This window comes from Cheilinus undulatus, linkage group 2, assembly GCF_018320785.1.
Source record: "Cheilinus undulatus linkage group 2, ASM1832078v1, whole genome shotgun sequence".
Classification (NCBI taxonomy): Eukaryota; Metazoa; Chordata; class Actinopteri; order Labriformes; family Labridae; genus Cheilinus; species Cheilinus undulatus.
This window is the reverse complement of record NC_054866.1, coordinates 32,133,337-32,147,094: the sequence shown is the minus strand read 5'-3', so window position 1 is coordinate 32,147,094 and position 13,758 is coordinate 32,133,337. Positions and strand designations below refer to the sequence as shown.

The following is a 13,758-nucleotide window of genomic DNA, read 5'->3' as shown; positions in this document are numbered from 1 at the left end:
CTTGGTAGGTAGGTGTCATATGAGTTACTGTAGAAATGGCAAAGATTCCCAGTAAATGAACACTCACTTCAATGTAATTGAAGTAAGAAGAATGAGTTTTTTCACAGGAAACTCTACGTGTACACTTTATTTAAAGAGGAACTAAACCCCAGAGATTCAGCTGAGATGCAACTATCCTGGAATGTATGCCTGCAGAGCATCATGAAATAGTTTGGGAGGGAGGGGGATAAGACATGCTCACTCCCTCCATCCTGCTGTCCCTAATCTGCCACAACATCATTCAGTACCCATGATACTTTTTAGATTTTAAACATTAGCTGGGAACTACCTTAGTGTGAAATGGTTACATATGGTTGTGTAGAACAGTGGTTCTCAAGTGGGGGGTCAGCATCCAGAGTGGGCAGCGGAGCTCTTTCTAGTGTGTCAGAAATAAGGGCTTGAAAAAACTAAAGCAAAAATTGTAGCAAAAAAAAGTCCAAAATATAGAAACCCTAATTGAACACTAGGGATGTGTCAAGATGAGATTTGGGGCTCACAAGAACAAGACGAGATTTTACCCTATTTTTTAACTTTAATAACACCTATGTCTGGTATTTGGAGTGACAGACTACTTTGGTTAAAAATGTACTTAATCAGAAATAGAAGTACTGGTCTATAAATTCACTCGAGTAAAAGTAAAAAGTAGATAATTCAGAGTATAGAGTACTGACTAGCTACTTATGATATCCAAGGGCCATGATATTTTTTTTTTGTTTGTTTTTATTTGGTTGCAGTAGATGGTGTCAACCTGTAGAGGGCAGTCACACATTTTTGACACAAAATGTAGAATTTAAATGCTTTGTGCTACAATGTCTAGATTTGGATCTGAACTGATCAACAGTCCTACTTAATCCACATATACCATAGACGTACCATAAACACCTACCATTAACAGATGAGACTCCAGACAAATGAATTTCCCTTCGGGGATAAATAAAGTTATTGTATTGTATTGTATTGTATTGTATACATGGGTCTTGTATTAGCATCTCTCTAATACAGTATCACCATGGCTGCAGAAAAACAGTGTGAAATGTGTAGACTTAGTAGGGCTAGAATCGCCATTCTCAGATCCTCTTTGGAGGTAAATCTTGTCCTCATGCTTGAGCTGAACTCAGTCACATTTGCGCCATTTGAGTTTTTTTACATATTAAAACTAATTTTCCTATCAGAAAACACTGCTCGTTCCTTAAACAGATATCAGCAAGTAAAACTGATGTATGGCTTTGTCCACAGGGGGCGCCAAGATCAATGCAAATTCAAAATTCATCACGTGGGCTTTAAATCATGAATGTGGTAGAAAGGGATTATTATTTTCTCAGGTGTTTTCCCCTGATTTTTGTTTCCTGTTCCCTTTTCTTGCATCCCTTCCCGTCCTCCCAGGCCTGGAGTTCCCCTGGGGTCCAAAGCCATTTGCTGAAGTGGTGGCGGGGCCTCTGCTCAGGAACAACAGGCAGACGACAGACAGCAGCTCTCTGGAGGGACACTACGTGGGAGTGTACTTCTCTGCACACTGGGTGAGTATTCATAGCAGGAAAAAAGAGAGACAAAGATGACCTGGATGTTTTCTTCTTTTACTCCACTGGCCTCCTGATTTTGTGAAAACACTGAAACAGGGCTGAGAAGAAAGCAGCAGAGCAGGGCAGGAGGATACGAAGCGGTTAGCGGAGACAGATAAGAGAATGAAGCAGGAGGGGGGAGGTGACTTCATTGTGACTGTGTGTTTACATTAGCAGCAGTTAACTCTCCCTGTCAGTCTTTTCACCACCTTTAGACCTTTGTTACAGCCCCAGTCAGTCACCACGCCCCTCTGACATCATCACTATTGTCTCCCTCTGCCGTTATCCAGTAAAGGTTGTGACTCGGCTCAGTGATGCGTGGAAGGGCGTTTTTCTTTTATCATCAGTGAGCTCTTTCCTGATGAGATGGAGCACAGGCACAAACCACAGCCAGTCAGCTCGGCAGCTGCCAGAGCCGCAGCCTCAGAGACCGGCTCTGCAGAACCGTGACGCCTTGAGGCTGGCTCTCACCCCAGACTCATGATAAATTAGAAAGGACAAGGCACAAAAGCCATTACACACATTTATTTGTGGTGTTTCTGCACCAAATTTCTGGTGGTTGCTTGTGTCACTCCAGCTGCCATTAAAGTAATTTTACTAATGTGAAATGCCAACACCTGGCCATGGTATTCTTTCACACCGATGTTAAGTATACATATTTCCCTGTACTGTTCAATGCACCTGAAATGGCCTGCCGCAGAGAATCATGACCTAAATTTCACTGAAAATTTGCCTTTTGGCCTTCAGTGTGAGAGATGCTTTTCTCTTAGACTGTTAATGCAGTAAAACTTTAAGAGGATGAAATAAAAACACTGTGCCAATTTTATGTTGCTTTAGTTTATAATGCAAAGTTATGCAATGCAAATGCAATGTGATACAATACTGACTTGATTGTCCCTTTAGAGAATTTTGTTTTGCCATTCTAGTGACACTATCCATGCCTTCATAGCCCTAGTGGTAACTTTAATCGTGAGCCTGGAACTTGGGTGACTTTCCAGGGCATTTAATGATTAAATCTACTGCAGTAACTCCAGTATTGAATGTCTTTTTATCCATGTTTTAATCTATTTTTGATCATTTCTGCTGTTTGTGACTAATGCTATCTGACATATTGACTTTTTGTTTCCCACAATACATTGTGATAACCAATCAGGCTGTTCTGTCCTGGCATCATACTTTGTCAAACGCTGCATATCATTACACTAGAGACAGCCTGTATTGCTCTTAATGGAGAGAAATAAATACACAGAGCCTGTGATGTGGCCCTCTGTGTCTCTGCAAGCGGGAACAGCTTTGAATAAGGGCTCAAATAAAGCGAACTTAAAGGACCTTTTGTCACAGCATGTTTATTTTTTCAATTTTGGTGTTGTAAGTGTTTTAGTATCTAATAATACTCATAAAATGTCCGAAATGACTTTATTTTACTTGTTTTTTGTTTATTTTAATGTATTTATTTTTAAAGGGACCATGTACAATATTTTACATAAACATTGCTATTTGACACCTTGAACCGGAATTAGCTTAGGCTAAAAAAAACTTACAAATTAAAGATTACAGACAGAGAGCAGAATCACTGCATTCCCTTCTTCTGGTGTGCCAGTGGTCATTCAGAGGAAATGTTCTATTTTAGCTTGGGCCTATGTTATTTTTAGGATTATCTAATTCATTTTCCTTTTTATTCTTATAAAAAAGTTTGTCAAATTGATTTGAACTAATGTCCTGTCTAAATTAGATCAGATCAGACCACTCTGCTGTCTACAGTAGTCCTAATAAAACCAGTCCACATAAAGGGAAGAAAAAGTCAATAAATGAGCAGCATTTTGATCAGGGTTTCACTCTTTGTCCCATCATACCTTTGTGTTAATCATGAATGGATCAATACAAGTCTCAGACTCTCTGTAATCAGCGTGGGTGGTAATTGACTGCTGTCTGCATTAAATCAATATGTTACCAGTTGATCATTTACTTAACTGCATGTTCAATAATAGTAATGAGATTTTTTATACATGAAATAATTCATGTATGAAACCATAGCAGATCTACATAGAGCCATTTATAAGTAAATGTAAAGATGCATTTACATTTACATTTACACATTAACATTTGCATGACTTATAAAAATACCCTGTTCTAATGAAATAAGAAGATAAAAAGTATGCAAAAATACTCCCTTTATGTAGCAAACAGTCATGGGTTTGAAAAATATCAAAAAATGTAAATGTTGAGGCTTGTTTTTGAGATCTAGACAAATGAAATCCAGTGGTACTCTATTTGATTTCTTAAATATCTCACAGAGAAGTTTTTGGATGACTCTTTTTTAGAATTCTAGGGAAGTTATCCCAAAATGTCCCTCCTTAATCATGACTGGGTAAGTTCTTTTCGCCTGTCTGCTGTAATATTTAGTGATGTACATTTTTTACTACCTGTTGCTCTGGTGGGAGAGCTGACAGAGGGAAAGTAGAGATTATTCAAGGACAGGGGCTGGAAGTTAAGACTTGTTTGCTTTGCTTAATGTTGCCATGGCCCTCTGATGTCATTCTAATGCCAACCATACCATCAACCCCTCCTCTGCCTAGATAGAGTGCTGGCTCTCTAAATACACACACACACATTGTCTCTCTCGAGTATTAGAGCAGGATTAATGTTTAAAGAGGGCCAGGCTTTATTGAAACACAGCTGGATACAAAACAAGATGAAAAGAGGCGCAGAGTTCAGAAATACCGAAAGAATTGGAAGCTTTGTGACTCTTAATAATTGATGTAGTCCTTTCTTTTTTCCCCTATTTTTGCTCTTTTAGTGCCCGCCATGCCGCAGCCTGACTCGAGTTTTGGTGGAGTCGTATCGAACCGTCAAAGAGTCGGGACAGAAGTTTGAGATTGTGTTTGTCAGTGCTGACAGGTGAGAATTACTCTGCGAAAACATGGACAAGATTGGATTTATTGACACATATATACTGCCTGTAAAAAAGTATTCACCCCCTTTGGATGTTTTACCCTTTTATAAATCAATTGTGGTCAGTATAATTTGGCTTTTTTGACAGCAAAACCTCTTTAATATCATATTGTAAACAGGTTTTTAAAAATATTATCAATTAAATAAAAAGGTAAGGTAAAATAAGTGCCAGCATAAATATTCACGCCCTTTAAAGTGACTGACCTAAGTCAACAGAGGTCCAACATATTTTTATTAGTAGTCTTGCAGTTGGTGAAATGGAGATCACCTGAGTGCAGTGAATGTGTCTCAAGTAATTGTAGTACAAAGACATCTGTGTCTGGAAGGTCCAGTCACTGTTAATCCATTTTCCTGGCTACCGTTACACCATGAAGACAAAAGAACACTCCAAACAACTCAGAGAAAATGTTACTGGAAAGTATAAGTCAGAGGATGGATATGAAAAAAATCTTAGTCACTGAACATTTCTCTGAGTTCAGTTAAATCCATCATCATGAAATGCTAGAATATAGAACTTGAAGGAGTTACAAGCTTCAGCAGAGAGATGTGGGAGAGACTCTGCATACAACAACTGTTGCCTGGGTTCTTCATCAGACAAAGTTTTATGGGAGAGTGGTAAAGAGAAAGCCACTGTTTAGGAAAAATACTATTAAATCTCCACAAGAGTTCACTCAAAGGTATGTGGGAGACGCTATGGTCAAGTGGAAGAAAGGTCTTTGGTCTGATGAGACCAAAATTGTGCTTTTTGGCCATCAAACAAAACACTATGTCTGGTGGATACCACACTCTGCACATTGCCAGAAACACACCATCCCCTCTGGTAAGAATGGTGGTGGCATCATCATGCCGCAGGGATGTTTCTCTGCTGATGGCAATGGAAGGCTTTTAGAGGGTAAAAGGAAGGAATGCAGCAAAGTCTAGGAAAATCCTGGAGGACAATCCCATTCAGTCTGCAAGACAACTACGACTTCAGAGAGAATATATTTTCCAGCAGGACAAAGAGCAGGAGTCAAAACCCAGACCTCAATCCAATAGAGAATTTTTGATGAAGCAGACTGTTCATGCCTATTCTCTTTGCAACCTGACAGAGCTTGAGCAGTTTTGCAAAGGAAGAATGGAGTCAAATGTCAGTGTCCAGAAGTTACACCCCTGCATCAAGCAGTAGGACGATTTACTCTTGAATGTATACACCTAAATTGGAACTAAACTGTACACGGCATTTTGCATAGTGTTCATGCCAAATTGATGCAAGTGTTAAGTGAGAAAAAATAAATCACTTTCTGTTGTTTTGCTTTCCAACCCCTCCAGGTCAGAGGAGTCCTTTAAGCAGTACTTCAGTGAGATGCCGTGGTTGGCGGTGCCATATTCAGACGAGGCTCGGCGATCACGACTCAACAGACTCTATGGAATACAAGGTATTTCACATCAACCCATCATATGCTGTGTAACAGAGTTGAAAAAAAAATACCTAGCAGGCCTATTTATGTCACACAGAAACCCTTTCAGAAAGGCTGACAGCTCTCTCTGCAGGACAGGCAAACAAAACCGCAGATTGCCCTGCAGCCTGAGGAATGTGGGCAGCTTATCAACTTTACAGTCTTGTTCATTACGGAAGTACCGTGGCTCTCCCTCCGCTCCTAGCTCTTGTCTCTTAATTCCTTGCTCTGTGCTTGTGCAGAGGCCTGTGGATGAAGTTAGCAGGAGCTCTGCCTCTCCTGCAAAGAATGTGAGGAATGTACTGAGGACGAGTCAACACTGCCCCGCACTCATACAGCCGTGCAGTTCACGATGGCCCCCCTCATCTTTATGTCTGACTTTAGTCCACATGCATAGACAGACTCGCTTATTTGCTCCTGGGTGGTGTCATTTGTCTGATAAGGCTAAGAAAGCAGTAGATTGTAATCAAAAGGGTAATGTGAGAATATGACAACAGCAATAAGGCCATGTGGACAGAGGGTACAAATAAAACAAACAAATAACATACTGAGGGATTAAATGAAAAGAATATATGTGTATGGAGAGTGTATATAGACTTAAAGGCAACTGAGGTTGTCAAGATACCTCAATTCTCTTTTATTTACTTTAAAGAAATAACATTTCTGGTATTTTAATGATGAAGGGTATGAAATGTACAGAAGCTTAAAAACCATCAGAACATCAGCCTTACTTTTACCAGAAAGAGCACCGTCTGCAAGCGGTGTTTCTATACCAAGGGCTTGGTTGTATTTGTGCAACTTATAGCGTGTGCAGGGTTTCCTGCAATTTTTGAGAGTTAAAACCAAAATTTGGTGCCCAGAATTTCTTTTTTTTTTCTTTTTTTTTTTTTACCATAGCCAAGGCCACCCATAAGAGGGGTTAAAAGGGAGAGCTTTCTGGGCCCTGGCCCTACTAGGGCCCACGGAGACCAACAAAATTGTGGTCCATCATAAAGTTAAGCTATGAAAACCATGTTTTATTTTTAACCTGAATTAAAACCACTCTTATTAAAGCAACAAAAAGTATATATTTATGCTGTAAAACAGTGTTGCCTTTTTCAAAATGGAAATCCCTTTTTCTTAGAATAGAATAACCATTTTTGATAATGCTGACAATATGGATGCGCACATTGAACTGATCCATTAGAAAAATAATGTCAGACTTCAGTGCTAAGCCATGCTGTGCACAAATGTCTGGATGCCAGGGAAAAAAGTAAAAGGAACTGAAATAACTTTGAGGAAAAATTGATTTAATAATTGTGAAAAGAGGCAAAAATGTTAAAAGTGGCAAAAATTGGTTAGAAACAAAGTGGAGAAAAGTGTTTAAAGAGAGGCAAAATGGGTTTGAAGAGGCAAAAATTGGAAAACAGTAGCAAACATGGGCTAAGAAAGGCAAAAGGAGGCAAAATGGGCTGACAAATTGTAAAAAGTGATTAAAAAGCTGCAAATATGGGTTAACAGAGCTAAAGAAGTGGCAAAAAGTGGTGAAAAGGGGTTAGAAAGTAACGAGAATTGTTTAAAAGTGGCACAATTTGGTTGTAAGCCACAAAAATGTGTTACAACTGGCAAAAATGGGCAGAAACAGTGATGAAAATGGGTCTGTAAGTGCCATTAAATAAGTAATTTGAACATCAGAACCAAATAATAGTTTGACATACTTATAAGCTCCAAAATAAAGTAACTGTTAATCAGGCTGCTAGCACCAACAATTCTGATCCAACACACATGCATTGATGAACAAATCACAGCTGAGTTTTTCAGGGGCCTGGAAGGGGCCTTTTCTGGAAGCGAGAATTTCCTAAGTTAATTAGAAAATCTGTCTCTCTTTCTGCCCATCTTCTCTCCAGGTATTCCCACGCTGATCCTCCTGGATGCAGAAGGTCACATGATCACGCGACAGGGCCGCGTAGAGGTGCTGAACGACCCAGACTGCCGCCTCTTCCCCTGGCACCCTCGACCTGTACTGGAGCTCAATGAGTCCAATGCCGTGCAGCTCCATGAAGGACCCTGCCTCGTTCTGTTCGTGGGTGAGTGGACTCTGCAGCTCCATACGTTTGGGCTTTAGCCTGTGTGTGATTGAAGTGACATTTATGTGGAGCATATTGAATGTCAGACTGTGTGGAAAATTCTTGGGGAGCCAAAAGGGCAAAAGGTCTGTTGGACGTGTTCTGGGAGTTATCTGTGCACTGACAGGCTAATAAAGAAGGTGCAAAAGAATTAAAGGCATGGAAAATGTGTTTGGCAGGAATGCTGGGTGGCTTTGTGAGGACTGTGAGGATGTGAGGCTGGATGTGATACTTGTGTTATTTGTCAGAACTGTTCAAATATCTCTTGAGGTCAACCTGGATGAAAGAAACAGACACAGACCACCTGAGAAGTTCCTTTCATGTCTTCTCTCATCTCAAGTCACCTCTCATTCTCCCCGTTAAATTTCAGTCATCTGTGTATTTTTCCTCTCTCAGGTGCATTTGTGTCCATACTTTCAAAGTCTTTCTATATCTCTGTCCTGGTTCATTCAGATGCAGAGGAGGAAGGTGAATTGGAGCCAGCAAAGGAATTGATCCAGCCAATAGCAGAGAAGCTTATAGCCAAGTACAAAGCCAAGGAGGAGGAGACGCCGCTGCTCTTCTTTGTGGCTGGAGAGGTGAGATAAGCCACTCAAGGCCACTCAAGACGGAGTAAAATGCTGTTTCAAAGAAACCTGCAGACCTGAAGTTGGGTTTGTTCTTGATTTACACAGAAAGCCACCCATGGGTGTCTGTGGTGCTGTTGTTATATAGCCTGTTGTAGACTGATACTTGGTTTTTGAGACAAATAGTTATATTAACTAGTTCTGAGAATCGAGGAACTATTTACCATCCTACATTATTTTTGAAAATCAGAATGATGTGGAAAATTGCTTTGCATATCTATTCCGTAGGATGCATACTTCAGAGGGCAACATATCCAGCCAACAACAGAAAAGTCAGACACACTGCCCTAGTGAATGGCTATTTATTTGCAACCTTTCGGTAATAGACCTTCATCAGGCAAACAGTCAATATGCCAACAACTTATAGGACTGTCATCCCTTTGTATAACAACTTAAAGTGCATTCAGAAATTATTCAGACCCCCTTTACTTTTTAAAAATTTTCTATGTTGTAGCCTGATGCTACAACAGAAAACAAAAAACATATTCTAATTAATCTACTCTCAGTACCACATAATGACTAACTGAAAACAGAATTTTAGGCATTTCTGCAAATAAATTAAAAGGAAAAAAACAGAAATAGCACATTGACATAAGTATTCAGACCCTTTTCAAAAACACTTAAAATTTAGCTCAGGTTCATCCCATTTTTCTTAAACTTCGCTGAGATGTTTCTGCTCCTTGACTGGAGTCCACCTGTGGTAAATTAAATTGATTGGACATGATTTGGAAAGACACACACCTCTCTATAGAAGGCTGCACAGCTGACAAGGCATATCAGAGCAAAAACCAAGCCATGGGGTCTGCTGCAACAAAGGTTCCCAAGAACACAGTGGCCTCAATCATTCTTAAATGAAATAAGTTTGGCACAACCAGGACTCTTCAAAGAGCTTGTCATCCGGCCAAACTGAGCAATCAGGGAGAAGGGCCTTAGCAAGAGAGGTGACCAAGAACATGATGGTCCCTCTAACTGAGCTCCAGAGATCCTGTGTGGAGATGTTACAAAGTACCAGAACCTGTGATCTGTGGCTTGAAAGTGCTTTGAGTAGTCAGATGACTAGTAAAGTGCTATACAAGCTCAAGTCCATTTACCGTAGATACTGTAGATGGAAGACTGATAAATGCAGTAAGCAGGGGGAGTAAGGGGGGTTTTTAGCTGCTGGAAAATACTGATGCCTGTTTGTGACCTACAAAAACCAACAAAACCACCTATGACATTACTAACAATTTTATATTGTGATAATAAATTCCTGAAACCTCTATATAGATGTGCAACAACAACCATACAGAACCAGGTTATTTGCCAGTGTTTATTAGTTAGTTCTAATCATATGATGCTTGTCCATGGTTTATATCTGCTCTCAAAGCCTCTGCCACTACTGAAATGATAGCATTATAAGCCCCTCATTGAACCTCTTGAACCTAAAAGAGTCCCACTCACTCCTGCCCATGATCCACAATTCAACTGGGTGCCTAAGAATGATGGATAACTTTGGAGCGTGCCAGCTAAACTTTCTCCTTCAGGTCAAGTAATCCCCCCACCTCCTCGGGGGGGGGGGGGTCAGTTTTTGTAACTCTTGTTATCTCATGTTGTTCTGTCTCGACCTCTCCAGTGCCGAAGGAGTTAGCAGCAGCAGCAGCAGCATAATTACAAGATTAGACACCTCTCCCAGTCCCTCTTGCCCTCCACCCTCCAGCTCCCCTTCCTCCCTGTTCTCTCTGCCCAGCAGTCTTGGAGGACTGCGCTGGCTTCTCGTGTCACACTCCTGGGTAGGCTCAGGTTTCGGTGGTTGGACTCACGCATGTGCTGACTGACCTTGTGTGTATGTGTCTGTTCAAGGCTGCTTCACCCTGATGTCAGGCCTTGAAATGTCACTGATACACATACTCCAAGCTTTCAGAAAGTTTTCAGAAAGAGGAGAGTTGATGTGTTTTGTGTTCATTGTCTGTGTGCTGATATTTACTCCACCTAGCACAAAGACTCTTTGTTGCTCTGGAGCTTGCAGTGATTCAGAAGGATTCTGTTTTTTAAATGCGTTCCGAGTTTCCTTTGTTTCCCTTGTGGCGCACAAGCTAAGGCAGATTTTTTACATTCATGTAGCCAAGGTTTAATTTCCTGGCTTTAGCCCAGCCGACTGTGAAATCAGCAGGTTTGATTTACAGATGGGGCTCACAGTAAGATATCACTTCCTGTTTCAGGTGTACAGAGAGCAAAACTTCCCTGTTCTGGGTTCAGACTCCTGAACCTCAGCCCGGGTTAGCCCTGATAGTAACAGGCTCCCTGCCAGGCCAGCTGCTGGGTTTTCTGTGTCCATGAGACAGCAGTATGCTGGCAGTCTCTCAGGGGAGGCTGAGCAGAGTGACACAGGATCCTATTACCCTACTGAAAAAGTTACTGAGTTAATAAAAGCAGAAAAAGAAATCTTCTGTTCTTTCTGCTATAAACCAGCTAAAGCATTCAACACAGACTCTTGTGGTATTATCTAGTCACAAAAGAATTTCTCTTCATTTCTGGAAAACAACAGTGACTGTAGCTTCTCTGTTCTCCTACTTTCTGTTAAATTGATTAAGATCAATTAATGTAATGATTTAAATCATGTTTTTAGCTTTGCTTGAGGTTGACCACTGGAGTTTTCCTGTAACTTCACCATGAGGTCCTGCATTGATCCAGGGTTTCAGGCATTTAAAGATGGCATGGTTAAATCCTTGTGACACTAGTGATGCCAAGCATTTCTCAGTGGCATGGTTCACATTAAGAGTTTTTGTAAAGTTGATTTTGTCTTAACTTGTGGAAAAAACAACTGAATCACTCTTCAGGGATTTTGCACCAATTCCAGCCCTCACCTGACCTGTGTGCATTTGTTTTCATATACTGCCATCTTGCAACAGCAACATTGAATGAATTTGACATCTCTAACTGCAATGCAACATTCGTGGTGGTGGGGCATTTGTTTGTTTGCATTTGATCATAAGGATTCCTAAAGCTGCTTTCAAACGTATTTGGTCAAGCCAGTATGCACTCAACACCTGCATATGTGCAGTCATGTGCATCAATCATGTAGGACGCTAAGGATTCATCATGGGCCTAATGTGCCACACCCTGGGCTGGAGAGGGTAAGAGGGGGGCACGTGTGTCTCTCTGCAGCCAAGGTCAAATTCAATAGCATCTCTTTTGTCCAGGGCCATTTCATTCCAGTTATATGCCTGGAAAGCGCTAGTGGTTTCTGTCCCTTGGGACATCCACAGCTCAACCAGGGGCTCGTGGCAACCCTACTACCAATAACATCCACCCCTTACGCCTGTTTCAGACTGGGAGCGTGTTTTACTGCTTGCCTGTGCCGCGCGTGTCTGCTCCGGCTCCTGCTGTTGCTGCTTTCACACAGGGCGCGAGTTTTCTGCGTGTCAGCCACATTTCCCTGCTCTCAAAGCCCTGTCCTTCTTCATAGGTTTTACCTCAATAACCCCCCTAAAAGCGACTTGATTCAGTGTACAGTGGAAGTTTGTCGGGAACTATTCAAAATACAAGCATTCTGTACAAGTGAACAGAGTTTCTCTATAGAAATGCTAAACTGGGTTTTTACTTTGAAAAGCACAAACCAGAAAAGCATTCATACAGTGTTTATCTTTCCTGTGACATATTCAACCAGTGTGGAGACAGAAAGCTTCACTAATAGTTGCTCTTTAGAGAACAACTTTACCAAACAGGCGCATTTAAGCTTGTGGCCTTCCTCAGGGTTAACAAGAAACACATTGTAAACATATTCTATGTGCATATTTGCCACAACGATATAAATATGGCTCTCCATTTATCAGCCACACGTGGTGCGTGGGAAAAATAGGCGAGACTTCAAATCTCTCAACTCTCCGTGCCTGAGCCAGGCGTATCAGCTGCACGAGACATGGCGCACGTGCAGGCAGTCTGAAAGCCCTGACTTGTTAACATGCAATTAAACTGAAAATCCACATGTCGCGGTCGAGACGCGCGCGTCACGCTCCCAGTCTGAAACGGGCTTTACACTGCTCTAAAGGTGTAAACTTTGTCATTCTTTTAATCAGATTATTGCACCATGCCTCTGGTAACGTGCAAGGACATCCAGAGCCTGACAGGGGTTGTGTCAATCCTCCTTCCTGCCCAGTGGTGCCCTCAAGTGGCCTATCCACCACATCAACACCTGTCTGCACACACTAAACTAGAAAAGCACTCAGAGAGAGACCTCCACCATTAGCCCTATCTCCCAATAGTGAGGAATCCTTTAAAAAATTCCTGGATCCGTCCCCATGTGCCCCCCACCACACAGTGAGGCAAAGTATTGGCTTCGCTATGGGTGGACTGTCATGGCGGAAGCATTGCCTGCCGGTGCCAACAGATGCACTGACAGTCTCACCCATGGTCTCACTGGATGACTGGAAGTCATTGCAGAGGGTGAATATTCCTCTATTCCTCCTAGCATTGTGAGTATTCTCGCTACAATTCGCTGTCTTTCTCTCTGTTACACTCCGACATGTCTCCTTGACCGGGCATACGTCTTTAAAACTCTATAAACTCCAAAACTTTGAATAGAAACACACCCAAAAATGCTGCTGGGATTGAAGTTACTCATGTCCGCCATCTCCTGGTGTAAAGTGGTAACAGGGCAGAACTCCACCATTAGCCCTATCTCCCAATAGCAAAGAATCATTTAAAAAAATTCCTGAATCCAGACGGTCAACTGGATCACTCCCAAAATCTAATCAGTTCTTGCTTATGCCATTTATGACATTTCCTGAAAATTTCATGAAAATCTGTGTACAACTTTTTGAGTTATGTTGCTAACAAACAAACAAATAAACAAACAAACCCACCCGATCACATAACCTCCTTGGCCAAGGTAAAAAGGTGCCACCTCTGCCTCATGTTAAGCCAGAAACAGAAGATGCTCCTTTAGAAATGTTGCTGTTGCTAATGGGAAGAAGTGGCTCTGCAGCATGCATTTAATCACTTTTTCTGACATCTTCCCCCCTGCCATTGCTTTGGACATTTAAATATCTACAGTGCCGTGAAA

At 41.4% G+C, this 13,758-nt stretch overlaps 1 protein-coding gene across 1 annotated transcript in view; it reads left to right on the top strand.

Moving 5' to 3' along the window:
• The window catches only part of nxn (nucleoredoxin), a 91,393-nt gene that overhangs the window by 71,995 nt on the left and 5,640 nt on the right, over window positions 1–13,758 (top strand). The window contains exons 3-7 of the mRNA XM_041812723.1: window positions 1,423–1,556; window positions 4,396–4,496; window positions 5,859–5,965; window positions 7,873–8,052; window positions 8,545–8,669. Of these exons, the coding sequence (XP_041668657.1) occupies window positions 1,423–1,556; window positions 4,396–4,496; window positions 5,859–5,965; window positions 7,873–8,052; window positions 8,545–8,669 (647 nt within the window). The remainder of the gene's footprint in view (window positions 1–1,422; window positions 1,557–4,395; window positions 4,497–5,858; window positions 5,966–7,872; window positions 8,053–8,544; window positions 8,670–13,758) is intronic.